This window comes from Saprolegnia parasitica (genome assembly GCF_000151545.1).
Source record: "Saprolegnia parasitica CBS 223.65 unplaced genomic scaffold supercont2.3, whole genome shotgun sequence".
Classification (NCBI taxonomy): Eukaryota; Oomycota; class Saprolegniomycetes; order Saprolegniales; family Saprolegniaceae; genus Saprolegnia; species Saprolegnia parasitica.
Window position 1 is genome coordinate 284,573 of NW_012156397.1, and position 24,905 is coordinate 309,477.

A 24,905-nucleotide genomic window follows, 5' to 3' on the forward strand; every position below is an offset into this window, starting at 1 on the left:
CTTCAGTGCTACGTTTTCGCCTCGGAGGCTCTCAACGCGAGGGCATCGACGAAACGAACCACAGGTTGTGGTATATATCAACAGCGCTCGACGGATCGACCATCGAATCGGGCGTGTGCTGTGCACACTTCTCATGAAGTACTCCGCGATGATCCCGCGTAGCTACCTATATGTACGCATTGCTAGGGTTGTACCGCAGCTGCCCGATTCCGAGCTACCACAACAGGAGCACCGACATGCTGTGCCTGCACAGGATAACTCGGCCCTAAATTCATCCGAACGTTTCCCATGCTTGATGCCACGTAGGAAGCAAGACCGCAACGACACACCGTGCGTACAATCATTCTTAGCTTTTAGGGTCGTGTCGCAGCAAGGTGTACCGGCGCATCGCCTGGTAGCCCAAGCGAGTCGCAACCGCACGAATGCTGCCGACGGCCACGAACCCAAGCATCTCGTGAAGCAACTGGACCGCATCGAGGTGTCCATTTGTCGCTGCGCTCAGAAGCATGCGTTCTTGCACGCGCAACGGAAGCGTCGACGTCAGCGGTCGACCGTACGTGTCGCCAATCAACCGCAGCAGCGCCAGGTCGCCCGTGGACGCCGCCGCAATGTACAAGCGGTACACGTCTTCTTCCGTCGGAGGCAGCGCAAAGACAGAGCTCCTCTCGCTCACGAGAAACGTGACGATGCTTCGATGGCCACGCTGCAGGGCGCGAACGAGGGTCTTGACATCGCATTGATACGTCGCGTCGTTTTGTGTGAGGTGCTCGACCACGCTCAAGTGCCCGTTCTCGATCGCGTAAAGCAGAGCACGCCGCGAGACAAGGTGACCAAACTTTTGCAGCTCACAAATAATGTTCAGGTGGCCTTGGGCGGCCGCGGCGTCGGCGGCCCGCCCCGTCACAAAGTCGCCGCGCTTGTCGAGGCGGTCGTCGTGTGGCGGGAGCGACGCGTTGACGTACTCGAGCGGTACGTCCTTGTCGTCTGACGGAGGGACCAGCGGTGCCAGATAGGTGGCCAGCGCCACATCGCCACGGTAAGCCGCCGTCGTCAGCGCAGCGTCGCACGTGTCGAGGTCATATCCATGCGCGACGAGCCATTGGACGACATGCAAGTGTCCTTGGGCCGCCGCGAGAACGAGCGCGTTGCGCGGACTCCCGTTTGAGCCGTTTTGCTTGGCTAGCCACTGCATCACGTGCAGGTGCCCGCGGTAGCTGGCGTGGGCCATGGCGCGCTCGGACACAGGAATACCCCGTTTGTTAAGGTGCTGCACCGTGACCAAGTCACCGTAATACGCAGCGAGGTCGAGCGAGGTCGTCCAGCGGTCCCGCTCGGGCACATCGTCCCGTGATGCCACATCGTCGAGCGCATCCAGCACAAAGCGGAGCATCGCCGCATCTTGGCGCGCGATCGCCATGTCCAGCATCGGCTTGGAGACGTGCAACTTGATTCGGACCGCATGCTGCAATCCTGTCTCTTGGGCGGTTCGGCTGGGCGTGATGGCTGACGCCAGCTCAAGCGCCTCTAGGAACTTGGTACCGACCACGCGACGGGTGCGGACGTGCCCGGGAAACGGAGCCGAGTACGTCAAATCTGCGTTCACGCCCTCGGTGCGGTGCACCAGAAGAAAACGAAGCGCGTCAGCGTGGCCGTGCATCAGAGCTGCCGTCGCTGCTGCCGTTGTGCATCCTTCTTTTCGGGCAGCGTGAAGGAACCGAACGACGTCGAGGTGGCCGTGCATGGCCGCACCGTCCATGGCTGCCGTCGAGCAGGCGGCGCCGCGCGCGTCGAGGTATTGAACAAGGGGTAGATCGCCCGACATGGCCACGAGGTCCATGACCTTGGGTGTCAGTAAATGGGAAAAGCTGCGAAGCAAAAGTTGCAATACGGACCCTTGGGACGCTGCGGCCGCGAGCTCAAGCGTAGCCGACGTACACAAGTGCGGTGTTGACGCGAGCCATTGACGCACGTGCGAGAGGTTGCCTTCGACAATGGAGAGGTGCAATGGCAGCGCCGGGTCAGCGGCGTAAGGCGACAGAAAAAGGGCGTCCGTCGAGAGCGTTGTCGTGGGCTGTGGGTAGAGACACAGGTACGGCAGGCTTGCAAAGCGGACTGGAACGTTGGTGATAACGCTTCGGACCGATTTGTGGGCGACGCGCCCGCTCGGTACGAGTCGAATGGTTTCCGCAAGCCGACAAATCTCCAACAGTGCCAATGACAGCCCGTCTTGGTAGGCAAGGATGCCGCCGAGAAGGTCTGGTGATACAAGCACGTTGACGGCGGCCATGAAGGAGAATGTTGGAGTATGGAGCAGTGGCTCCTAGTGCGCCCGCCGCCGGCACATCGTCATTGGTGTTGCGCATCCTGCTTGCCTATCATGGATTGCCGATACATGGGACCCAGGTTCGAACCTAGGTTCCTTGCACTTAGGATCAACTTGACGTGCTCTTTGTGGTGGCAATGCGGCCGTTCAAGCAACCTAGATACATTTAGTAATGACAGGTATGCCGTGGCTGCGTTTGAAGATTTGATGCGATGGACGGTTGGGTCGAGTCTACCGATGGTCCACCCATGTTGCGCAGTGTACAGACTACCTCTCGATATAAAGCGCTTTATACAAAAAGCAAGGGCCGTCTCCTGCGTGTACTAAGGTGTTGTGGACGCGACTGTCTTGTCGTTGCTAGAGCATGCAGCTCTCAGCCATTTTGCCCTACTCTCTCTCAAGAGCTCAACACATGTATTTTACTCTCAAATAGCTCTCAACCAAGAGTAATTTAATCTTGGTTTCAGTATACTATAGTAATAACCCTTGAGAGTAATTTAAGCAGGCTCATTGTATTGGGCATACAAAAATGGAATAAGAATAACTTGAGAGCTCGAGAGCTCAGGAGTAACGACGCCGTTTTATTGCCTAATTGTATGCAGTATACAGAAATGAAATGAGAGAAATCCGAGAGTTCAAGCGTTCGTTGAGAGCTTGACAGGAACACCAGCGAACACAACCCAAAGCAGCGTCGCCAAGGTGTCATGTCCCTCAAGATCCTGGACTCTGACAAGCACGGCAGCCTGCTTTTCATCAAGCGTAAGACCAGAGGTCGCAACGATCTTGCTCACGTGCAAAGCCTCGTGGTTCCGATTACCTCGAGAGACGACGGCACGCCCATCTGCGGGCACCGAAGAACCGGCCAAGATCCAGAAGGCCCGATCCAAGTACATGCAGCGCCTCTTTCAGCGCGATTCCATGTTGCAAGACCGCAAGGAGCTGAGTGCTTACGAGGCCATTGTTCAAGCCGAGGTTCGAGCGTACCTGCTCCAGGAAGGTGCAAGCGATGGTGACCCGCTGGCTTGGTGGCGCCTTCACCGTCACAAGTTTTTGAGCATCGCCAAGCTGGCTCGGAAATGGCTTGGCTGCTCAGCAACCTCGGCTCAACCGGAGCGCGTCTTCTCGGGTGCAGGAATAACCATGTCTGGCCGGCGTGCAGCGCAAGACCCCGACACAGTCAACGTTATCACTTTCCTCCACGATTCTGCACAGTAATACACGAGAAGGAGCGTTTTAAAGTTATACTTGGTGCGCACGTGGTCAAGTAGCGAGATTTCCCTTCCTTCGAGGACTCTGTGGAGCTTGCTCGCTCATCACAACGCAACGCAGCACTGTTTACACTGACCGGATAACTGTCCGGATAACTGAGAGCTCATTGAGCTCTCCTTACTCTCTCTCAGCTCTCAGCAACTCTTATTCTCTTCTCAGCTCTCAAACGCTGAGAGCTGCAATCTCTAGTCGTTGCTGGTTGGATGTGAGACAGACCGTGGCGGGATCGTCACTTGAAGTTGGGCGGCGATATGATTCGCTGCTTTTCATTGGCCTATAATTCGCCAATCACAACGAGGCAGGTTAAGAACCGACGAACGTGATGGTCCGCCCCGTGCTCTACTCGTTCTGGAAGAGCAGCGCGTCGTATCGCGTGCGCATTGCGCTTACGTGGAAGGGCATCGAGTACGACTACCAGCCCGTCAACATCTTCAACCGCGAGAACGAAGCCCGCGACTACCGCCAACTCAACCTCAACCAAGTATGGACGACTACGTTCTGAGTGTGGTTGAGTTTGCACTTGTAGAAAGTACCGACGCTCGTGATCGATGGCCTCGTGCTGACGCAATCCCCCGCGATCCTCGAGTACCTCGAGGAGACCCGTCCGCATCGCCCGCTCTTGCCGTCCGACCCCGCGGTCCGCGCGCAGATCCGAGCGCTGTGCGGCATCATTGGCGCCGACATCCAGCCGCTGCAGAACGTGGCCGTGCTGCGCGAGGTGGCGCGCGATGCAGAGAGCAAAGCGACGCGGAAGCGCGAGTGGGCGCAGCACTGGATCCAGCGCGGCTTCCTCGCGGTTGAGGGCATCCTCGAAGAGTCGGCGGGGACCTACTGCTTTGGCAATGCGATCACGATGGCCGACCTCTTTCTCTTGCCGCAGGCCAACAACGCAAAAGCCTTCCACGTCGACATGACGCCGTTCCCAAACATCACTCGCATTGCTGCGACGCTCCAGAACGAACCGGAATTTATGGCCGCGCATCCGATCAACATGCCCGACAAGACAGACGAGTAATCGACGAGTGGCACGTGTCGCTGCATGCGACTTGATGGGCATCGTTCGAGGCGTCATGTCGTCCAAGCTCTTTCGATAATGCGAATGCTATGCAGTTCACTCCTCTGCGGGTGTATGGTTCTGGTTCTCTTCTTTCTCGTTCTCTCTGCCCAGCGGTTCACTAGCCCAACTGCTAGTTTGTTAGAAATGACATGCTAGTTACAGTACTCGAGAGTCGGCGCACATCGTACCTGTACGTTCTTCGCATCGCATTGCTTCCGGAGTCCAGCAGCAGGCGACGGCATGCTTCCGCTTCCATCGTGTTCCTCAGAGGACAACTGCTTCAAAGTATGTACGCACGATCCTACTGGGCACATGCCATATTTAATAACATGAATATCGGCAAATGCCACAGGGTCATTTGAAGCATCGTCCACGTAGAAGCCACCGATCGGATCCTCCTCAAAACGCACAAGCACAGCGACCTGCATACTACGAAGGAGTTGCCGTTGACAACATGTATTCGCTGTACGAATCGTGTCGGCTCTTGCCAAGAGCCGACATATGGCATATGCCACAAATAAGAAAATGCCGAAATTAAAATTTAGAAAGGCCATTTTCCAAAATCGACCATGGCGCGCGCCGTGCTCTACTCGTCGTGGAAGAGCAGTGCATCGTTCCGGACGCGGATCGGACTCGCGTGGAAAGGTATCGAGTACGAGTATCGAGGTATCAACCTCCAGACCAACGAGAACTTTGATGCGGCGTACGCGTCCTTGAACCCGAGCTCGGTTCGTCCTCGCGCCTTCGACTTTGCCATTTACATGCTAGTTTGCATTTAGAAAGTGCCGACACTCTTGCTCGACGACGACGTGCTGACGCAATCGGCAGCAATCTTGGAGTACTTGGACGAGACGCGCCCGGCGCGTCCACTCTTTCCGACGAACCCCAAGGAGCGCACCAAGGTCCGCGCCTTTTGCATGGCGATTGCCGCCGACATCCAGCCGCTGCAGAACCTCGCGACGCTGCGCAAGGTTGGCGCGCTCGTGTCACCCGATGAGGCGGAAGAAGCAAAACTCGCGTGGGTTGACCACTGGGTGACGCGCGGCTTTGGCGCGATCGAAGCGATGCTCGTCAAGAGCGCGGGCAAGTACTGCTTTGGCGACACCATCTCGATGGCCGACGTCTACCTGTACCCGCAAGTGTTCAACGCCCGCTTCTACAAGGTCGACTTGACCGCATTTCCGCACATTACGCGCATTGCCGACCGACTCGCGACTGAGCCAGCGTTCATGGCCGCCGATCCGCACGCGATGCCCGACCGCCCGCAGCCATAGATAACACACCTCGTGAAAAGTTCCAGCTCACATCAAATTTACCTCGGGCGTTTTTGGCCGATTTTGGTGGTTTTGTGCTCATATACGGTATGTGGCCGGACAAGCTGCCACGTCAGCGAATCAAAACTTTGAACAGAGCATTACACGCTTGCTGACGCGTGACGTGGCCTCAACGAATCACCTCGCACATTGTGTCGACTTTTCAGGTTCAGTTTCATTTTGGCAGCATGCACGACGGGGCACCAAAGCCAATCTTGTTTTCGTACTGGCGCAGCAGCTGCTCGTTCCGTGTGCGCATTGCTCTAGCGCTCAAGCACATGTCGTACGAGTACCGTGCGATCGGCGACGGTCTCGACTCGGCCGCGTACACCGCGCTCAACCCGAGCAAGGTTCTCTTCTTCTCTTCTGCTTGGATTGCTCTCGAAACAAACTGCATTTTTACGTAGAAAGTCCCGACTCTGTGCATTGACGGCGTCGTCCTCACGCAGTCGATGGCGATTCTCGAGTACGTCGACGAGACGCGCCCGACGATGGCGCCACTGCTGCCTGCCGACTGCACGCTGCGGGCGCAGATCCGCGCCTTCTGCCTCATCATCGTCGCCGACATGCAGCCGCTCCAAAACGGCGCGGTCCTCGAGGAAATCGGAGCCATCTCGACCAACGACGATGCCGACACCAAGTGGGCAGCGCACTGGATGCACCGCGGCTTTAACGCTCTCGAGAGGATCTTGGTGACCACCGCGGGCACCTACTGCTTTGGCAACACGCTCTCTCTCGCCGATGTTGTCCTGTACCCGCAAGTGTTTAACGCCCGGTTTTATGCCATCGCCCTCGACGCGTACCCACAGATCCAGCGCGTGGCGGCGACGCTCGCCACAATCCCAGCCTTTCAAGCCGCGGATCCGTATAAAATGCCCGATGCGCCGACCCAGGTGTCAATTTCATCCGAAACATGAGCATATTGTCCTTTCCGCCGTTGCATCGTTCGTTTGGATCGATTGCATGCGAAGAGTTAAAGTAAGAAATTGGTGGTCGACTTGTCAAGGCTACCCTAGGTATATCTACCGGTAGATGATTGCTCCAGCACTCGGTCCCGCAAAGACGAGTAAAAAGAGAGTGATTTCATGAATTTCCCCAATTTCCAGTCTATATAGCTATGTCAAAACGCAAATAAAACGCAATAAACCTATCGCCACCCCGTGCCGTGGCTAATATCTACCTATGCACGTGTTCAGATGTTTCCACACTCGGTCTCTCCAAACCGGCAAAAAGATAGTCGTTGAATGAATTCATCCAAAATGCAACTTTCATGCCAGAGCTCAAATCGGTGGCAAGGCGGCAATACGTACTCGATGTGACGCCACCCGCACGGTGGGCTTCAAGAGCTCATTGGGCTCTTTAACCATCTACTGGTGGAGGAAGTAGCTCGTCCATCGCACGTCGACCCAGCGATGCATCGTCTCTCCATCACTCATTCAACCAGTCACTGCATTAAAACGAGTCCATCCGACTAGGAGTATCACACATCATGTAGTACAATCGTTCTTGTCGCTACGAAGCAAACAAATCAATGCCGTGCTTCATGTTGTGCATCCAGTTGTCGACGCGCCGCGAGGTGCTCGCGAGAGCATTTTTGATTTCGGCCTTGAACTTGTCGGCGGCTTCGTCGCTGGAGAGCTGGACCGAGAGCTGGTCTCGGAGGTACAAAATGTCCCGAAACGAAGTCATCTCGGGCACGTGGGCTGGCACCATCTACGTATGCATGGCATCCATTTTATTCCTCGGGCAACGACAGTATGTAGTTGTACAAGGGCAAAGAGGGTGACCCAGAGCGCGGGCGTCTGTCGCAGGAGGTTGTACGCGTCGCCGCAGTAGCGTTCAAAGAGCTCAAACCGCGTCTCGCTCGACGACGCGCGCATGACAAACGCCATCTCGGGCGTCAACACGAACGGCGCGCGCTCGCGCTGAAAGCCAAATTTGACTTTAAAATTCCCGAGAAAATGCCCGAAATCAATGTCTACAATGTCCAAATTTGTCCAAAAGCATCGAAAAAGATCTTACGAAACAAGTGCCCCGTGGACGCAACCATGATGTTGTCGCTGTGCCGGTCGCCAATCCCAAGCACATACGTCGCGACGCAGTACCCGGCGCATGTCCGGATAAAGTGGTCGACCGCGTCTGCGAGCGCGTCGCCATCTTTTCCATATAGTCGAGTGCATGGTACGCCATATCCAAATATTTGGTACCTGCCGCGGCGTGCTTGAGATACGACTCGATCGGGGTCGCCATCCACGCGCCAAAGTACACGTGTCCATAATCACGATGGATATGGGCCGTCGTCTTGGCGTTCGGGACGACCTCGATCATCCCGAGCTCGTACCCGATCGATTGGCACAAGTACGGCTTGAGGCGCAGGTCAACGCCATGGGCATACCACAATTTGTCCCACAATCTAGCAAAAACATAGTTGAACTTTACCAAAAAGCGAGGTGTCGAAGGCACCGTAGCAGCTGCAGCGTCATGAGGTCCTGCCGCAGGTCGTCGCCGTGCTTGAAAATGGCCAGGATCGGGTCGCCGAGCGGATCCGCATTCTCAAATGTCTACCGTAAAAAGGACAATATTGTACTTACTACCGAAAAGACAGGTATACGAGCCAAAGCGGCTTTTTTGCGGAGCCCAGGACGTGGCATTTCTCGATACAGAGGCGGCGGCACTCGAAGCGGAGTGAGAGGCACAAGTGGAACGGCTTGTCCAGCGTCGCGTTGAGTAACTCGAGCTCCGTGGCGAGGCAGGCGAGCCTACATCGCGCTCGATTCACAATTTGTGTCGAGAAGGAGCGTCACCGGTTGTCTTTGTGGGTGCGCTTGACACGCTGAGCAATCAACTAGAGACACGTGTCCAACATACCAAGATAGGTGGTCGACTCTACCTCGAGCTGGTCGACGATGCGGCACTGCTCGAAGAGGAGAGCGCGGTGCGACGGGTGCAGCGAAACGTACGTGGCGAGAAGAATGCTGTACGCCTCGGCGTGGAGCCAGTCGTCGGCTTCTGTTTTCAGGAGCCAAAAGACGCGTTGGCCAATCTGCACAGGGTTCAAGAGGCTGCGGTAGAGGAGGAAGCGGCTCAACGCGCCGTCCACATGCAGCTCGTACTTGAGCACCTATGCACGTGCATGCATCGCTACGCAGGAAGCTCGATCGACGCTCCGATCCTACTTGAACGAGCTGGAGTACGTAATCTTGAAGCACGTCATCGGGCAGCTTGTGCAGCCTACAGCCCACACGTACGTGAACCGCCAAGGAGATGCTTCGTCGTGTATACTGGTCGACGACCCACGATCGCAGCATCGGATCTGGCACATCGTGGCCAAGCACTTGGAGGAGCGACGCCGCATCATCGTCCCTACCGACGATATCAACTCTCTGGTACAAACGAAGAAGACAAGTTGTACGTACAGTGTCCATAGCGCGACCAAGCGCCGGGCTTCCTCGATCGCGTCGCGGCTCGACCAGTTGATGGACCGCAGAAACACAGGCAGCAGCTACACCAGTTCGCACTCTTCAGGACGCCATTTGACGTGGAAGCGAGCTCGTACGGCCGGTGTCGCCGTACACTGGTGGCGCGCTTGCCAGAGCACGGTCTTCTCTCGCTGGGTTAGCGTATGCAGCATGTCGACGTGCTCTAATGCGGCGAGCGTCGCATCAATGGACGCACTCGACTGCGATCGCGCTGACAGCTTTCTCGGGTCGCGCCGCGGCTCCACCAGCTGCAGCGGCCTCTCAAATGCATCGAGCTCGTACGTGAGCACACCGTGGCGGCAGGACGGATTCGGTGTCGTCGGAAACCCCAGCGGAAGTTCGCCATTCTCAAAACCATGGGGCCTACACCAACGACTCTCAGCCATAATTTAAACCTTGGCGGGAAAACGCCACGTCATGGAGCAGGGCCAGAGCGAGAGATTGTGACGGCCGCCGACCACGCAGTGATCGCTCGACTCGAAGAGCGGTCGCCACGCTGCTGCCAACGGCACCCGTCGCGCGGCGCCATCGACGCCTTCATTGTCCAGGAGAATGCCGTAGACGATGAGACTCAGCCGCGCACTCGCCGGCAGCGACTTGTACGCAATCACAGAGCTCGTGAGCCAACCGCCGTTGATGGGCCAGTCGAGCTTGTCGGCATGGAAGGGAATCGGAGGCGTTTCGAGCACCTCGTAGCCGTCCGTGGCTAAGAACGCGCGACCATATATCAAACATGTGAAAAATAGGAAAATAGGCTGAAGCCGTACGAGGCGACGAGATGCAGCTCTCCGCAGCGCCCAGACGCGTCAACGGCCCGGCCCAGAGACCAACGGCCACGACGAGGTGGCTCACGCGGCTGTCCTAAGCACATCGAGTCCATCCAGTATCAAGCTATCCAGCGACGATCGCGTTCGGACCTCGGGCAAGTGGGCAAGCTCGACCATCTTGATGCGGAAGGCCAGGCCACGGTCGACGTGTCGACGCGCGCCATGGTGCGAGGGACGTGCTTGGCAAACGAAACAAACGGCAAGACTCGATGAAGCCAGTCGAGGGTGTCTCGCTTGAGCTCAGCGTCCGCGGGCGAGAGATCGACGAGCGTGAGCTTGGCCGTCGCTTTGTTGCGGGCGCTTGCGTGCAAATGAGCATATGCCCCCAGCGGTCGCTCCTCGTCGAGGAGGTACTCGTTCCGGCCCGTGACCTTGAGCACGAACGCGTCGCCGACGGTCGTTGCATCGACGCACAGCCGATAACGTGCGTACTCTAGCACATCTCGCACCGTGTTCGCTTCGTCGCCTTCGTACAGAAGGCTCATGTTTGTGCCTGGTCGCGTGACGAGAAGGCGAATCACGTGCTGCGAACCGCTGTACCGGCACGGAAACATGGGAAAGCGCAGTGTCCCGGCTTGCGTCCGAGCATCGAGCGCTGGGTGGTGGGCCCGGAGCCATGCTTGAAGAGACCGAATAATGTGAACGCAGCGCGGCCGCTCAAAGATCCCGCCATCGGCAACGGCGCTGAATTGATTGAGCCCGCGGTTGTCGTCGTCCAACGTGGCCGACGCGATCGAGCTCCGAAAGCTCTCATCGTCGTAGACGAGGCTACTGGCGCGAAGGCTCCAGCGCGAGACAATATCTTCGTCCTCTTTGGGTAGCGTCGTGGCGTCGTCCTCGCCGTGGCGTGGCCCGTCGTCGTCTTGGTTGCTCGCCGGCGCCGGCGCGACGACAGCCGGTGCCAAGAGGCCATGCGCGCGCAGCGTCTCCAGCGGTACCGTCCATCGCGCCTCGCCCGTCACCAAGTGGCGAAAGTACATCCCGACGTTCGGGTCCTCGACGACTGCCCAGTCGCCAACGGTCGTCGTCATCGTCGGAAGATCGCAACAATCATCCGGTTACTTGCTGCCTCGCTGTCCTTTATACGGATACGGTGTGCATATCCGTATGCATCCGGTTACCGTGCCACTTTCGAAAAATCTTGACAGCATGCAATCGCGGTACGACGACGCCTTGATGGGCATCGTGCAGAAGGAAGGCAGCATCCACGGTCTTCTGCACGTCTTCTTCGACTTCCTCCACCGCAACACGGACTTCTACGTCGTCTCGGACAACCCGCAGCGCCAAATGGGCTTTGCCCCCGGCGTCGCCCAGAACCTCGTATCGACGACCGACCGTGCTGCGTGGCTTAGCCGCACGCGTAGGTGCTTCAGTCGTTTCAGCGCTTTCCAATGAAGCCGCTCGAGCATGCGCCGCCGGCCACGACGGTGCGGCCACCGCCCTCAAAGCAGCCCGACGCCCGCCCAATGGCGCTGACCGACGACGGCAAGCAAGGTACATGGCGTCCGGTTGCGCAATGGCACCATGGCCTGCTTCGTCGATAGTACCGGAAGGCAACGGCGGGCGAACAGACAAATATTCGTGGACGCAGTCGCTGCAAGAGCTCACAGTACGTCGAGATAGACATGTGTGCGGGTGGTGGGATGACCGATCGTTTAGGTGACGATTCCAGTCCCCGCAGGCACCAAGTCCAGAGACCTCGACGTGCGCATGACGAGTGCCTCGGTACACGTTGCCATCAAGGGCCACAGTGTACGTCGCTCCAGCGCTGTCGTGGGATACGCATGGACCATCCATGGGGCTAGGCGCCGCTGGTCCACGGGACGTTTCCGGGAAAAATCAAAGTTGAAGAGTCGCTGTGGTCGCTCGACTCGAGCGAAGCAGTTGTCTTGTCGCTTGAAAAAGCAACGCCCAAGACGTGGTGGAAGTCCGTACTCGAGGTAGTTGGCGCCTCACCAGTGGACCTCACGGAATCGCATGACGTCGGTCGATTGTGTAGGGCGATGCTGAGATTGACACGACCAAAGTCGACTCGACCATGCACATCAGCGAGTACGACCCTGTGACGCAAGGCGCGATTCGCAAAGTCATGGTAACTCCGTTCTCAGATGTGGCTTCGACGACACCATCGCCGCCTAGTACGAACAACGGCACGGAGGCGGCGGGGCGTCCGACGCCACGATCCCTTCGATGAACGACGGCTCCCCACGGCTCTAGATACACTGCACTCTAGTCGAAGCGATCCGGTAGATTGTAGTGTGATACAACGGCAATCATCCAGTATATTGCAGCGTGCAGAAGGTGTTGTCGTCTAGGTCTGGCTGTCGACGCCTGAATCAGTTTAGTACACACAACTGCTGAGCGCTCGGCGTCTCCTATCGGGCAAGGGCGTCTGTGTTCAACCAAGACTTGGTGCTGGGCCACCGCACGCATCATGGTCGATCTTCTCATGGTATTCAGCTCGATAGATAGATAGATAGATAGATAGATAGATAGATAGATAGATAGATAGATAGATAGATAGATAGATAGATAGATAGATAGATAGATGTCGTTCATTCGCGTGAATCAACACAGCTCACAGCAGTTGTACTGGCTGTGAGCTCAATCATGGCAGACGCAATATCCAGAGGTCTTTGGCCCACAAGAATGTCTGTGTGGCGAGATTGTCCTTTCTAACCATCACTCACCACGTATCCAACACCACGGGTCGGCCAATGATGGTCGTTTCGCGCGCCCGTTGTCGTCGACACCATAATTCTTTGGCCAAGCACGCACCCAATTTCTCAACCTCAACGTCAACCTCAACGCCACCATACATGATTCCGTTTCCTTCAATTTCGCAGTTCCGACACATCGTTGCGGCGGTCACCGAGCACGCACAGTATGTCGGCCGCGACCCTGCGACAGACCACGCGATTTTCGATACGACGCGGCCGTTGCCAACGCTCACGTTCACCGGCACGGTCAAGCTCCACGGCTCCAATACAGCTGTGGTCTTTGCAGGCGATCGCCCGATGCAATTTCAGTCGCGATCGCGGGCCCTCTCGGTCACGTCGGATTACGCTGGTTTCGCCGCCGCCATGACGTCGCACGCCAGCGCGCTGCGCAAGCTCCACGCGGCCATTTGTAATGTCGCGCAGTGTGCGCATGATGTGCCGATTGCACTCTACGGCGAGTGGTGTGGCGGCAGCATCCAAGGCGGCGTCGCGCTCGCGCAGCTCTCCAAAATGTTTGTGTACTTTGCCGTCAACGTCGACGGGCGCTGGCTGGACATGCGCTTGCTCTGTGGGATCGACGAGCCCGGCGCTAAGATCTATCACGTTATGCGCTTTGGCACGTACTCAATCGAGATTCCGTTCGACGCGCCGGACGTGGCGCAGGCGCAGCTGGACGCGTGGACCGCCGACGTGGAAGCTGAGTGCCCCGCCGCCAAGGCCTTTGGCGTCTCGGGCACGGGCGAAGGTATCGTGTGGGTGTGCACGTCGCCAGGCTACGCGTTCAACTCTCGGTTTTGGTTCAAGACAAAAGGCGACAAGCATGCGCTCACGTCGTCGTCGTTGTCGAGCGGAGGTCGCCGGCGGACACCGGCGACGTCGATCGCACCGGTCGTCGTTGCCACTGTCGAAGCGTTTGTGCAAGAGTACGTCTCGGAAAATCGGTTGCGCCAGGGCCTGCATGTGTTGGCCGAACGCGGTCTGGAGGTGAGCATCAAGCACACGGGTGTGTTTGTGCAGTGGGTCATTCGCGATATCGAAAAGGAAGAAGCCGACACACTGGCGGCGAATGCGTCGACGCTCCGTCGACCGCTCGTCCAGAAGTCGATTGCAACGGCGGCGCGGTCGTGGTATCTCGCGCGCTTGCAAACCTAACCTCGTCCACAGATCGAAAGATAATAGAGAACGTTGGACTCGTCCCTTACGTCATGTCTCATATTGAACAATGAACTCCTTTTTCCTTGCTTGCATCTACGGTACTGTACAAGTGTGTCGTATAACGTCATTCGGTCGACACATGTATAACGACCACGTCGCCATTCTTGCCATGCAGCGTGCGCGTCTTGGGCGGCAGCATCTCGAGGTAATCGCGCGCGAGGGTCCGGTCGCGCCGTTCGCCGCGGAGCTTAAAATACGCCGACGCCGCGAGCAGCTCGTACGCTTCTTCGTCATGGATGGTTGTCAAGAAGAGGAGCAGCGACGCCGCCTTGGCTTCGTAGTGCGCGGCGTCGTCGGGCCACAGAAACGTCGACTCGACGCAGTCCAAGAAATGCGTGCGCAGCATGCATCGGCGCATCTCAGCGTGTTGGAAGCAGTCGCGGCGCAGGCTTGGCAGCAACCGCAGCATCGTCAGCAGGTCGGCGAGGCAGAGGTACCCGGCCGAAAGTACCATCGCGAGCGTGTGCGGCCCCAGCACGCGAAAGGTTGACGTCGCGAGGCGGTCGTCGTCGGTGTAGTGGAAGGCCGCAGCCTGGAACACGGCATCGTCGGTCGGCAGGATGCCATTTCCGATAGGTTTATAGACCATGGGTGTCGCGAGCTGCAGCGGGCCGCTTGCCAAGAGGAAGGGACTCGTCCACGACAGCACCTTGCCGCGGCTAAGGACATGGAGGATCTCAATGTCGTCGACCTCGTTGTACTGGAGCACATGCATGCACGCGTTGGAGATCGGGTGGCGGATCAAGGCCGTGTGGGGTCGGACAATGTCCAGCTGGTACATTTCGCCGTCGATGCATAGCGGGCTGCAGCGCAGATAGTGAGTGCTAGGACTAGACGCCGTGACCTCGACCCACGGTGCGTCCGGGAGATCCAACGCCAGCGCATACGTGATCGTTGGCGTTGCTTCCACCGGTGCCAGTGCCACGTCGTCGTCGTCGAAGTCGCCGTCGGCGGTGCGCGGCCACTGCACCGTTGGGGGCACCCACGGCTGCAGCTGCAGTGGCGAGATCTCGAGGAGGTGCCAAATGTCCCGAAAGACCCCGTGGTATCGACGCTTCTCGTGGAGCGCGGTCGCACTGAGTGCAAAGCGTCCATGGATGTAACAGGGTACCAGACTCAGCTGTGTCGCCCCAAGCGAAACGTGCAAGTGGTCGCCGGTCGGGAGCTGCAGCCCGAGAAACGACCGGCTGTTGAGCTCGAGGGCCACCAGCGCACCTACCGCATCAGCCGCGACGAGCACTTGATTCGAGTACCCGACGTACGAGATCGACGCATATGGCCACGGACACGACCGGGTGCGCTGCAGCAGCGAAAGCGAGAGCGCGTCAAACTGGTAGTCGTCCCACGGACACGTCGACACGAGGTGTAAATAGCGACCATCCCGCGTAAAGTACATGCCGAGCCCAAAGTTGGCCTTTCGGACGGGCCGAAACCCGAGGCCGCGGCGGCATACCAAGCGCACGCCGCGGCGAGGGTCAACGTGCAGCTTGTACAGCGTCGGCGCATCCCACGTCCACGCAAACAGTGCCGTCGGGTCTGTCGGCGAGAAGGCCATCTCGAGCCGACTGCCCGCGCGATCGTCGTCGTCGAGCTCGGCGTCGTACGTGTAGCTGTGCACGATATGCGTCGCATCGTCGCGCAGGCGGTAGCGGCCGGCGATACCGTCCGGCGTCCGCTCGAGCAGCGCGACATGGACCTCGTTGGCAAAGACTTGACCACGTGGCGGCGTCGGCGACACAAAGGCAACGAGGAGCTCCGTGCCGTGGCCTGGTACGAGCGTCGGCACACCGCGCAAGATGTAGTTCTCGTCGTCGGCGAGCGCCAGCTTTGGCGAGCTTGGCATGTTGCTGCTCCAAAATGCAAACAGCAAACTGGGACAAACCTGGTTTGTCCCGCCAGATACTGAAAGCGTATGCGGATTTCGACACACACCGTGACGTGCGGGCGATAGAAAGGACGGCCTGTGGGACAAACACGCTTTGCCCCAAACGGAAGAGCGTCAGTTGCAAGATGAGTCGGCCCGGCGCGGTCCTCGACTGGGTGCGTCGCGTGACCTTGTCAACGCCTTCGAGGCCCTCGCCACCGACGACAATGACGACGAGAAGGAAGATCCGTGGGCGGTCTTTAACGCTGCGAGTATCCTGATGGTGCCGTTTGATATGGCGGCGTTTGTCGCGCCAATTGACGCTATGGACGCGGCGCGCGCCGCGCTGGAAGCCCGCCTCGAGGACGAGAAGTTCCAGATTCTCTGCTTCATCCAGGACGTCGACGACATGAACCGTGAGGTCATGCTGTCGTGGAGCCTCTTCAAGGCCGGGCAAATTAGCTTGATGGCGGCGACGGCCGTCACCAACGCGTGCGTGCATGCTGTCGAAGTCCTTGGGAACGACATGAGCTTTGCGCACCCGCACCTCAAAGATCTTGACCACATGATGGCGCTCCTCGTCTGCGAACAAGTGCTCGTGGACCTCGTCTCGGAGAACGGCCTGTCATTGAAAACGGCCGTCGAGCTGGTCGTGCTTGCCAAGCGGGCGATGGTCGAGCGGCTCCGACCGGCCGCTGAGCGCACGATCGCCCAGCGCCTCAAGGTGTCGACGGTGGTCGCGTCCCGTGTGATCGACGTGGTGCACATGCACTATGACCAGTCGGACGTGTGGAGTCTTGATTGGACGTCGTCGCTCGGCAACAAGAATGGCTTTGTCAACCTCCAGCACGCACTCTTTAGCTTCCTCGAGGTCATCACGCCCGGCCACCGCATGATGTGCCGCCCCGGCACCTTTGGCCGCGACTGGGACGAGCGTCGCCAGCCCGCGTCGTCGCTCATGGACCTGTACCAGACGTTTTTTGCCAACATGTTGCCGGCGCTTGTCATCCATGTACGTGACACAAGCCTCTTCACGCTCGAGTACGAAGTCAAGATGAAGCCGCTTCTCGTGCTGCTCAAGGCATACGTCAAGACCAAGGAAGTGCCGGTTGCGCTCGTCTTTGCATGTCAGGCGGTCCTCTGGAGCCTCTTCTTGACCCAGGACAAGGCTCAAGACGGCATGTGCTGCGCCAAGGTCGTCGACGACACGCGGCACACGATCGGTCGCGTGACGCGCCAAATGCAAGCGCTTTGTGACAACGCCGACGGTATCGTCGTACCGCCACCCTCCAAGAAGAACGTCGAGGCGGCGCTCGGCTGGCTCCAGAACCTCCGTGTGGCGACATCGCCCGACGATGCATTTAGCCAAATGGAAGTCGACCGTGCGTGGTTCAACCCGTACATGGCCGGCCAGATCCTCCTCACGATCACAATGGAGATTGGCTTCTCCATGGGCCTCGCGACCATGGATGACATTGGCCAGACGCGCATGGTCCTCCACCTCTACAACGCGCTCCGTGTCCTCGACAAGATCCCGCCGAACGCGGATCTGGACAACTTGGTGAATATGTTTGAGCGCGGCAAGTCGGTTTGGGTTGGTGGCCGCCCAACCGTCCGCGGCGGCTTTGTCAAGGCCCATCTACTGGCGTGGGGCTATAACGCACCGACGGCAGCGGCGTTGGCCGCCAACCTTCACCGCGACAAGGAGGCCTTCCTCGCAAAGTCGACGCTTCGCGACCAGATGGACCACCGCAGCGACGCTCGGAAGAAGCAAGCTAAAATCAGCGACTTTGGCCGGGCGCTCCAGACGACCGACCCGGCGCCCGTGAGTCGAGCGTATCGGTACGTGACGCGCCTGACGGCACCGACGGAGACGACGACGCGTCTTCCATTGGCCATCGACATTATGAATATCCTCCACGCCGACTATAACGCGTTCTTGTACCTCGACCTCAACACGGTCGGACAGCTCTTCCGCGCCGCGTGGACGGACATGATCACGACGTTTGGCTTCAAGGGCTTCGACTTTGCACCGGAGCGCGGGATCGTCGACGGTCCATGGCGCGAGACGGACGCCAACGTTCGCGTGCACACGAAAATCTCTTTTTCCAGACGCTTCTCGGGCTCTGCGACGTCGATCCCGACCACCCGCGCGTGTTGGTGGCCGCCGGTGCGATGCAGCAACTGGCGCAGCAGATGCACACCGCCCACACGAGGTCCAGCATGTAGTCGTACAACGCACTGGTGTCGTTGAGATGCAACCATAAAGCTCAATATGAACGTCGTCTGTACACCAACTTGCGGCTCATATTTCCGCGACTATTAGTCCCAGCTGGGTCACCTACATCGGCTTGGAGCGCATGGGACTCCACCCTCGAGAACAAGACGTATGCAGTGTACCCCAGGTCTATTCAAATACCACCTATATCAGCTTACCTCTATCAGCTTGGAGAACGTACGGGTCCGCAGTGCACACCAACCAGGGGTGAATGAATGCCAATGACACTTTCCCTTACCAACGCGATGAAAGATCGCAATGCCGCGTTCCGATTGGCTGGCTCAGCGATTGTATCCGGATGTTCCGGATACAAGAGCACCTCCGGAAGACGACCGTGGTTTCGAAGGTCTTAAAACACGCACCTCAAGTCCGGCGGACGATGGGCAATCGTGCCTATTAACGTCGGTCTTTTGTCTAGCGCACCGTCCTGGATGCTAGTACATTGCACATTGGGTTTCTACTGCCGAGAGGCTCTTCTAGCACCCCGTCGCATTGTCCGTGCCCTCCCCATTGCTTGAAAAAGGTGCGTGCGAATAGTCCATCCAAATGATTCAGAAACCCAAAATACCGACAATAAATTTTGGATCGGCCGCAGCAGGAGCAGGATGGCCATGACGTACGACGAGGCGATGGGCACGCTCTGCGCCATGTTCGACACGTTCGACCGCGAGACGATCTCATGCGTGCTGGAGATGAACCGCGGCCAGCTCGAGAGCACCATCGACACGCTTCTCGGGATGCAAGCCGACATCAACGGCGAGCCGGCGCCGGTCGCGCTGCTGCCGGCCGCCCGCGTCGCGCTGCCCGACGACTTTCTGCGCCTGCCAGGCTACACGTCGGCGATGGAGCAGGAGGCGCAAGACCGCATGATGGCCGAGATGCTCCAGAACGAAGACTTTTTCCGCAACGAGCTCATGGCGGACGGCGAGTTCAGCGCCTACTTGGGTACGTGCCGGCGCCTGCGCCCATCGTCCCAACGACATGTAGGAACGTCGCCGCACCACGCGCGGGCCTCGCCGACGCGCCGCCTCTCGAACGAAAAGTCGGCCATGGAGGTCGCCAACGAGACGCTGAGTGCAGTCTCCGGCAAGCTCTCGACCATGAGCGTTGGTACAGCCGTGCCATCGATGACGGTATTCGCATCTGGTAATTGCGCCATGGAATAGCGATGCGCAACAAGATGTACGCCATGTACTCGCGCTTCCAGACGCGGAATGACGCGGCGGCGCGGGCCGACCCCGGCAGGTACCGCTACCTCGTCGTCCGCTTCCTGCCCCATGCGACAACAACCTCTCTCTCTCTAGTCGCCGCCGCCTCATGTCGATGAGCGACGAAGAAGATGACGACGACGATCGCCGACAGCCCGCCAACGACGAGCGCGAGACGATGCACCGACGCAAGACGTCGGGAAGCGAAGAAGATGCGGCCGTGGTCCATCGCGGGCCGACCGACGCAGCGTCGTCTTCTTCGTCCTGGGGGCACTCCAAGTCGGACTAGTCGCATATCTGTTTCAAGAGAATAGTACAATGATGCTGGAGATGGAACCATGTCCTGATGGTTATACGAATTGCCGGAACAGAATCGCATCGCTCGACTGCCACCCATCGTCCGACGTCTTGGCTTCCTCTTCCTCGTCGTCGTCGTCAAAGTCGTCCATGAGATCTTGGGCCGCCGAGGCAGCGAGCGGCGCCGGACCTGCCGGCGTGGCCGGACACTGTCGCATCTGCACAGCCGAGTCGCCCTGGAAGTAGCCCTACCCACCCGCATGAGCAATCCTACTCGGAGGCACGCAAGATGCATCTATCTCTACCTGCGCACGCCAGGCGAGGATCGTTGCGGTAGGGTACGGCCCCTGGATCTGCCCGTCCGGCGCCCGGTACTCCCAGTACACAATAGGCTTGGGCGCCGGCTTGTCGACAATGTCTTCCTTGGGCTTGTGGTAGATCTCGGTGTGGCCCATGCGCATCATGTAGTCGGCCGCGTCCGTGAGCTGGTTGAACTCGCGCTGCATGTCGGGGGTCTGGGCGGTCACAACGACCTTCTTTTGCTTGGCGGTTTTCGGCTTGGGCTTCTTGCCGAGTCGCCGGAGCGCGGCAAGGACGGTCTCTCCTTCGTTGAGGACCTCCATGAAAACGCTCTTGGCCCGGCGCTCGGTCCACGTCTCGGCTTCGTCGTCGGCCGCCTCTTGGCGCTGGAGACGCGCCATCTCGGCGATCTCCATGTCCTGCGCCGAGACGCCGTCCAGCCATGCGTCTTCCTGAACGGCCTTGTCGCCTTTGGCCCACACAAAGTTGCCGCTGTCGTCGAAATGGCCGTCCTCGCGGTCTTCCTTGAGGTTGAAGGGCATCATGCGAACGCCATCGTCGTCTTCGTACGCGTCATGGCGGGTCGTCGACTCTTCCTCGCCTTCCTGTATCTTGTGCTGGATCGGCGGCGGACGAGCCTTCTTGCCGTCCTCGGCGTCGCTGTCCTCGCTCTCGTACGCAACGTGGTCTTGGTCGTCGTCGTCGTCGTCGTCGCCATGGCTGCCAGACTCCTTGGTCTCTTCTTCCTCATCATCCTCAATGTACTTGACCGATGGCTTTGCATGGAACTGCACGGACTTGGCCTTCTTCGCGCCTCCGCGATCGCCGCCATGGCCATGGCGCTTCATCGGAACCTGCGATTGGGGCTCGGATATCGTATTTATACATATCCTCTCATATTCGATATATTGCAATATGTATACATTGGCTTGAAAAGCTGCTCCAAAACCCATGCAATAAAACGCACGCGGTATAGTCGGTCAAACACGACGTCGATTGCTGAATCGCGCACAGCAGCCCGTTCAACCAGCCTGCCGTGCAACTAACTATCCGACGAGAAGAGGAGAGAGGCCCGCGTCAGGGCCATTATTAGAGCTTGCCGCATGCTATTAGAAGCTGTATCGTCACGAATCCCATATATCCTGCTCGTTCAACGGGCTCCGTAGTTGAGGACGACGCGTACAGGTTAGAATTCGCTGGTTTACCGTATCGCATCTGCCATTGCACGTGCGCATTTGCACATCACGTCGAACGAGTACTTCCATGGTCCTTGGCTCGATATCGTATCCGTGTCAAGTTGAAGGTCGTCTTCCATGTCAACGACCTTTTGCAGCGCTTAAACGCGTTTAACTTGTGTCGGTGCAACGCACCGCCAAATCATTTCATTGCTTTCAATACAAATGTGGAGTGTTTCTCGTATTAAAATGCGTCGTCGGAATCCTGCGCACTGGTTGGTGGAGCGGTTCGGATTTTATTGTTGGTCTCCACCTTCAAAACACAGCAAGCAGCAGCAGCAGCATGGGCAAGGACAAGAAGACGCGCAAGTTCGCCGCTGTCAAGCGCATGATCAGCCCCAAGGACACGCGCCTGTACGTGCTACCTCTACCTACGGCCCATGCTCATGCTGCGTAGTAAGTCGGTCCAGAAAGACGTTGAGAAGAAGGCGCTGAAGGCCAAGGAGCGCGATGCGCCGCGTCAAATGTACGTCCGTCGCGGCCGATAGCCGCTCATGGCCAAGCTCTATAGTGACCAGATCCCGTCCAACATGTTCTTCAAGTACAACGCCGACCTTGGCCCGCCGTACAACATCCTCGTCGATACCAACTTTATCAACTTTTCCATCAAGAACAAGCTCGAGCTCGTGTCGTCGATGATGGACTGCCTCCTCGCCAAGTGCATTCCTTGCATTACGGACTGCGTCATGGCCGAACTCGAGAAGCTCGGCCACAAATACCGTGTCGCCCTGCGGTACGTACCGGCCATCGTGGCGTTCGCCTCCTCATGGACCCATCGTAGATTGGCCAAGGACCCGCGCTTCGAGCGCCTTCCGTGCACGCACAAGGGCAACTACGCCGACGACTGCCTCATGCAGCGCATCCAGCAGGTAGACGTATCTGCCCCTCTTGTCTCTCTTCTCATCTTCGTTGCCTAGTCGCGCTGTTATATCGTCGCGACGTGCGATCGTGAACTCAAGCGCCGCATCCGTAAGGTGCCCGGTGTCCCGATCATGTACATTGCCAACCGCAAGTACGCGATCGAGCGCATGCCCGAAGCCAACGCGGCCAAGGTCAAGTAATCTCGCCTCGCCCCCGGATCGAACCCTATATAGAACCAGACTTATGCTCAATGAACCCCAAAATATGTATCCATCTCGAGCTTATTTCTGGAACGCGAGCGACCCCGTGGCGTCCGGCACCTTGTGGTCACTGAGCTGCGGCCGGCTCTCGTACACGCACTCGACGACGCCGTGCTTCCACTGTACGCACGCTGAGAACGATCAATGTATCAAGTGGCGGCCAACCTTTTTCGACTCGCCCTTGAGGCCAATGTAGTAGACGCGGGTTTGGTCGCCGTCGACGCTGTTCTCAAAGAAGAGGCTCAAGCTGCTAATGCCTTGAAACTTGCGCAAACTAGATGAACATCGCATAGCGAATGGACCATGAGATGTCGCCGTCTACCTCAGCGGGTAGTCAATATTGGCGTCATAGTCCTCGACGAGCTCGAGCTTCTGCGTCGCGGGCAGCTCGGTCGCATTGGAAAAGTCAATGTCTTCACGGTTCACAAAGCTAACACCGCATATGAAACCCGAGTTGAAAGAAAGCGAGTCGTACAGCTTGACGGACGTGGGGTGGAGCCCGTCGGCGCCGCCAGCAATGCAGATCGACTTGACACTCACGGCCTCCGTGAACCTGCGCCGCGTTCGTTCATGTGCATGCACACAAAAAGGTCATACGTACGGAATGTACAGAATGAGCTCAGGATCGTCGTCGTTCGAATCGAGATACGTGGCGCGGGATCGCTTGTCGGCCGCGCTCTTGAACGGGTGCGTCTTCTGCCGCTCGTCGAGGGCGTTCAAGCACCGCACCTTGGTCGTGTCAATGAACTGGAAGAGCGAGTCGCCGTCCGCGTCCTCGACCTCGTGGTCATGGTCGTGGTCGTGCGAGTGGTCGTGGTCGTGGTGCTCGTGGGCGCAGCTCATCTTGTTCAAAATGCAAACTGGCCAATGCAAACCTCTATCATTTGATATAAAAAGTGCGTCAATCGATTTCGGAAGGATTCGGACATCCGCCGAGTATTTTTTCGGCTGGAGGTCTCTTGTTGCCTGAGGTCCGAGCGGTGCTATTGGTGCTTCATCCCGCCCACGACATCGATAGCTTGAATAGCAATCTATGTGACTCCATCACTGGATTTTGCATCATCTTGCTCATGCGCCGTCGGGACCGGTAGGTCCGCATGATGGATACCGGTATGCCACAAAACGACATGCATTGGTGTCCAACATGCCACGAGCACGAGTGTACGGGATAAGCCACGACACTATCCAAGCGCCATCGTTGGCAGGCTATTAGATCAGGCTGACCTTGCATTCCAGCGAAGCACCACACACAGGATTCATTCAGGTCTTGTTGCCGAGAACGACCCGACCGATTACATGGAGGCTGCAATCGTGACCGCAACAAGCGCCATGGCGCCAAATGCCATCGGCGCTGACGCAGCGCTGGGCTTGGCGCCGGTCGACGCCTTGGTCTTGGCCTCTTCGATAGCAAGCAAGTACGCTTCTTGCGACGCTTTGGTGCAGAAGATCTGGCCGCCGTACAAGTTTTTGATCTGCTTGTTGATCGGGCCGGACGTCGACGGATCCTGGAGCACCTGCGTGACGCCGTTGATGATACCATTCTGCGCCAGCCGCGTCGCATCAAAGATCTTGAACTGACGGCCGAGCAGCGTCATCATAATGTTGAGCGACGGCAGGATCGCCGCCGACGAGACCGACATGTTTTGAATGTACGGGTAGGTCTCGGAGCAGTTGGCGTCAATGCCGAGCTTGACTGTGATCGGGCCACCGCAGCACGTGTTGGAGTTGTCAATGAACGTCTTGCAGCCAAACTCGGGGATGCAGCCGTCGACGAGGAGGCTCACGGGCAACTTTGTGAACGACACCGACGCGTCGAGATGCATCGAGCCGTTCTCGCCAACGCTCAAATTGAGCTGGTTGACTTGGACCGTGTTGAGGCCCGAGACCCAGCGCGCGGTCACGTTGTAGTAGCTCGTCTTGACGGCGAAGAGGTTGCCAATCTCTTGGCATGGCGCTGGCGGGTTGCCATTGACGCAGTTGCCAAGCGTCGCGGGCAGCGCCGTGTCGGCCATGCTCGAGATGATGGGCTTGAACGAGCTAATGACAGTCGATAGCTCGTTGGGAAGGACCGGTGGAAGCGGCGTCGCAACAGCCACGCTGCCGACAAGAGCGGCGACAACCAGACGCAGCATGATGGCGGTGTTGATCTCAGTATCCAATGGCAAACTGGCAGCTGGGCACCTCGTCGGCCTTTCTTTGGGTGATAGGCAACCCGGCGTGCCCCGTTGCTACCGAGTACTGTGGTGCGTCGCTGATATCCGAGCATACAAATACGCTATATACCGTGTACACCGGTGTACAAAAATCATGCCAAACGCGATATTCGTACGCCATGGGATGCGTACACTACGCAGACGATGGCTCCATGCGCTCTCAGCTGTCAAGTCGATGTGAGGGGC

At 58.1% G+C, this 24,905-nt stretch overlaps 15 protein-coding genes across 15 annotated transcripts; 8 read left to right on the top strand and 7 right to left on the bottom strand.

Annotated features, from left to right (window-relative positions):
- Positions 1–346: 346 nt before the first annotated feature.
- SPRG_01334 (hypothetical protein) lies at positions 347–2,287 on the bottom strand (the record flags this gene model as incomplete). The annotated part of the gene is made up of 1 exon (XM_012339554.1): positions 347–2,287. The coding sequence occupies one exon, from the start codon at positions 2,285–2,287 to the stop codon at positions 347–349; it is 1,941 nt and encodes a 646-aa protein (XP_012194944.1).
- A 1,627-nt stretch (positions 2,288–3,914) lies between these two features.
- Positions 3,915–4,727, top strand: SPRG_01335 (maleylacetoacetate isomerase; the record flags this gene model as incomplete). The annotated part of the gene is made up of 2 exons (XM_012339555.1): positions 3,915–4,073; positions 4,119–4,727. The coding sequence occupies 2 exons, from the start codon at positions 3,915–3,917 to the stop codon at positions 4,605–4,607; spliced, it is 648 nt and encodes a 215-aa protein (XP_012194945.1). The 3' UTR covers positions 4,608–4,727.
- A 491-nt stretch (positions 4,728–5,218) lies between these two features.
- Positions 5,219–5,923, top strand: SPRG_01336 (maleylacetoacetate isomerase; the record flags this gene model as incomplete). The annotated part of the gene is made up of 2 exons (XM_012339556.1): positions 5,219–5,377; positions 5,429–5,923. 2 exons carry the CDS (start codon positions 5,219–5,221, stop codon positions 5,921–5,923), a joined length of 654 nt encoding a protein of 217 aa, XP_012194946.1.
- Positions 5,924–6,145: 222 nt separating this feature from the next.
- Positions 6,146–6,980, top strand: SPRG_01337 (maleylacetoacetate isomerase). The gene is made up of 2 exons (XM_012339557.1): positions 6,146–6,312; positions 6,370–6,980. The coding sequence occupies exons 1-2, from the start codon at positions 6,151–6,153 to the stop codon at positions 6,877–6,879; spliced, it is 672 nt and encodes a 223-aa protein (XP_012194947.1). The 5' UTR covers positions 6,146–6,150; the 3' UTR covers positions 6,880–6,980.
- A 494-nt stretch (positions 6,981–7,474) lies between these two features.
- On the bottom strand, positions 7,475–11,299 carry SPRG_01338 (hypothetical protein; the record flags this gene model as incomplete). Its single annotated transcript, XM_012339558.1, has 16 exons — positions 7,475–7,675; positions 7,732–7,940; positions 7,985–8,119; positions 8,170–8,375; positions 8,426–8,523; positions 8,574–8,721; positions 8,767–8,807; positions 8,853–9,083; positions 9,139–9,193; positions 9,245–9,325; positions 9,379–9,464; positions 9,519–9,804; positions 9,856–10,147; positions 10,209–10,302; positions 10,359–10,376; positions 10,424–11,299. The coding sequence occupies 16 exons, from the start codon at positions 11,297–11,299 to the stop codon at positions 7,475–7,477; spliced, it is 3,057 nt and encodes a 1,018-aa protein (XP_012194948.1).
- Positions 11,300–11,406: 107 nt separating this feature from the next.
- SPRG_01339 (hypothetical protein) lies at positions 11,407–12,570 on the top strand. The gene is made up of 7 exons (XM_012339559.1): positions 11,407–11,588; positions 11,633–11,762; positions 11,813–11,877; positions 11,928–12,020; positions 12,074–12,208; positions 12,268–12,360; positions 12,408–12,570. Exons 1-7 carry the CDS (start codon positions 11,418–11,420, stop codon positions 12,483–12,485), a joined length of 765 nt encoding a protein of 254 aa, XP_012194949.1. The 5' UTR covers positions 11,407–11,417; the 3' UTR covers positions 12,486–12,570.
- SPRG_01340 (hypothetical protein) lies at positions 12,498–12,880 on the bottom strand (the record flags this gene model as incomplete). The annotated part of the gene is made up of 2 exons (XM_012339560.1): positions 12,498–12,683; positions 12,842–12,880. 2 exons carry the CDS (start codon positions 12,878–12,880, stop codon positions 12,498–12,500), a joined length of 225 nt encoding a protein of 74 aa, XP_012194950.1.
- Positions 12,881–13,035: 155 nt separating this feature from the next.
- SPRG_01341 (hypothetical protein) lies at positions 13,036–14,233 on the top strand. Its single transcript, XM_012339561.1, has one exon. It carries the CDS (start codon positions 13,088–13,090, stop codon positions 14,138–14,140), a length of 1,053 nt encoding a protein of 350 aa, XP_012194951.1. The 5' UTR covers positions 13,036–13,087; the 3' UTR covers positions 14,141–14,233.
- SPRG_01342 (hypothetical protein) lies at positions 14,183–16,061 on the bottom strand. Its single transcript, XM_012339562.1, has one exon. It carries the CDS (start codon positions 16,044–16,046, stop codon positions 14,268–14,270), a length of 1,779 nt encoding a protein of 592 aa, XP_012194952.1. The 5' UTR covers positions 16,047–16,061; the 3' UTR covers positions 14,183–14,267.
- A 152-nt stretch (positions 16,062–16,213) lies between these two features.
- On the top strand, positions 16,214–18,359 carry SPRG_01343 (hypothetical protein; the record flags this gene model as incomplete). The annotated part of the gene is made up of 3 exons (XM_012339563.1): positions 16,214–16,243; positions 16,276–18,147; positions 18,180–18,359. The coding sequence occupies 3 exons, from the start codon at positions 16,214–16,216 to the stop codon at positions 18,294–18,296; spliced, it is 2,019 nt and encodes a 672-aa protein (XP_012194953.1). The 3' UTR covers positions 18,297–18,359.
- A 556-nt stretch (positions 18,360–18,915) lies between these two features.
- On the top strand, positions 18,916–19,890 carry SPRG_01344 (hypothetical protein). The gene is made up of 4 exons (XM_012339564.1): positions 18,916–19,290; positions 19,333–19,455; positions 19,512–19,590; positions 19,650–19,890. The coding sequence occupies exons 1-4, from the start codon at positions 18,951–18,953 to the stop codon at positions 19,840–19,842; spliced, it is 735 nt and encodes a 244-aa protein (XP_012194954.1). The 5' UTR covers positions 18,916–18,950; the 3' UTR covers positions 19,843–19,890.
- SPRG_01345 (hypothetical protein) lies at positions 19,879–21,021 on the bottom strand. Its single transcript, XM_012339565.1, has 2 exons — positions 20,156–21,021; positions 19,879–20,098 (listed from the first exon to the last, which is right to left on the bottom strand). Exons 1-2 carry the CDS (start codon positions 20,996–20,998, stop codon positions 19,904–19,906), a joined length of 1,038 nt encoding a protein of 345 aa, XP_012194955.1. The 5' UTR covers positions 20,999–21,021; the 3' UTR covers positions 19,879–19,903.
- A 604-nt stretch (positions 21,022–21,625) lies between these two features.
- On the top strand, positions 21,626–22,519 carry SPRG_01346 (rRNA-processing protein FCF1). The gene is made up of 5 exons (XM_012339566.1): positions 21,626–21,739; positions 21,783–21,851; positions 21,897–22,118; positions 22,167–22,254; positions 22,303–22,519. The coding sequence occupies exons 1-5, from the start codon at positions 21,669–21,671 to the stop codon at positions 22,444–22,446; spliced, it is 594 nt and encodes a 197-aa protein (XP_012194956.1). The 5' UTR covers positions 21,626–21,668; the 3' UTR covers positions 22,447–22,519.
- SPRG_01347 (hypothetical protein) lies at positions 22,482–23,349 on the bottom strand (the record flags this gene model as incomplete). Its single annotated transcript, XM_012339567.1, has 5 exons — positions 22,482–22,626; positions 22,672–22,780; positions 22,829–22,936; positions 22,982–23,059; positions 23,108–23,349. 5 exons carry the CDS (start codon positions 23,347–23,349, stop codon positions 22,528–22,530), a joined length of 636 nt encoding a protein of 211 aa, XP_012194957.1. The 3' UTR covers positions 22,482–22,527.
- Positions 23,350–23,736: 387 nt separating this feature from the next.
- On the bottom strand, positions 23,737–24,674 carry SPRG_01348 (hypothetical protein). Its single transcript, XM_012339568.1, has one exon. The coding sequence runs from the start codon at positions 24,636–24,638 to the stop codon at positions 23,799–23,801; it is 840 nt and encodes a 279-aa protein (XP_012194958.1). The 5' UTR covers positions 24,639–24,674; the 3' UTR covers positions 23,737–23,798.
- Between the last annotated feature and the right edge of the window lie 231 nt (positions 24,675–24,905).

Excerpts from the sequence above, each read along its gene's own strand:
- SPRG_01342 (XM_012339562.1), bottom strand. The coding sequence starts at position 16,046 with ATGCCAAGCTCGCCAAAGCTGGCGCTCGCCGACGACGAGAACTACATC.
- SPRG_01341 (XM_012339561.1), top strand. The coding sequence starts at position 13,088 with ATGATTCCGTTTCCTTCAATTTCGCAGTTCCGACACATCGTTGCGGCG.
- SPRG_01339 (XM_012339559.1), top strand. The coding sequence starts at position 11,418 with ATGCAATCGCGGTACGACGACGCCTTGATGGGCATCGTGCAGAAGGAA. Across the intron at positions 11,589-11,632 it reads CCGGCGTCGCCCAGAACCTC|GTGCTTCAGTCGTTTCAGCG; the intron begins GTATCGACGACC and ends CCGCACGCGTAG. Across the intron at positions 11,878-11,927 it reads AGTCGCTGCAAGAGCTCACA|GTGACGATTCCAGTCCCCGC; the intron begins GTACGTCGAGAT and ends CCGATCGTTTAG.
- SPRG_01345 (XM_012339565.1), bottom strand. The coding sequence starts at position 20,998 with ATGAAGCGCCATGGCCATGGCGGCGATCGCGGAGGCGCGAAGAAGGCC. Across the intron at positions 20,099-20,155 it reads TCCTCGCCTGGCGTGCGCAG|GGCTACTTCCAGGGCGACTC; the intron begins GTAGAGATAGAT and ends GCGGGTGGGTAG.
- SPRG_01337 (XM_012339557.1), top strand. The coding sequence starts at position 6,151 with ATGCACGACGGGGCACCAAAGCCAATCTTGTTTTCGTACTGGCGCAGC. Across the intron at positions 6,313-6,369 it reads CCGCGCTCAACCCGAGCAAG|AAAGTCCCGACTCTGTGCAT; the intron begins GTTCTCTTCTTC and ends ATTTTTACGTAG.
- SPRG_01348 (XM_012339568.1), bottom strand. The coding sequence starts at position 24,638 with ATGCTGCGTCTGGTTGTCGCCGCTCTTGTCGGCAGCGTGGCTGTTGCG.
- SPRG_01346 (XM_012339566.1), top strand. The coding sequence starts at position 21,669 with ATGGGCAAGGACAAGAAGACGCGCAAGTTCGCCGCTGTCAAGCGCATG. Across the intron at positions 22,119-22,166 it reads AAATACCGTGTCGCCCTGCG|ATTGGCCAAGGACCCGCGCT; the intron begins GTACGTACCGGC and ends GACCCATCGTAG. Across the intron at positions 22,255-22,302 it reads TCATGCAGCGCATCCAGCAG|TCGCGCTGTTATATCGTCGC; the intron begins GTAGACGTATCT and ends TTCGTTGCCTAG.
- SPRG_01344 (XM_012339564.1), top strand. The coding sequence starts at position 18,951 with ATGGCCATGACGTACGACGAGGCGATGGGCACGCTCTGCGCCATGTTC. Across the intron at positions 19,456-19,511 it reads GCTCTCGACCATGAGCGTTG|CGATGCGCAACAAGATGTAC; the intron begins GTACAGCCGTGC and ends GCCATGGAATAG. Across the intron at positions 19,591-19,649 it reads GCGCGGGCCGACCCCGGCAG|TCGCCGCCGCCTCATGTCGA; the intron begins GTACCGCTACCT and ends CTCTCTCTCTAG.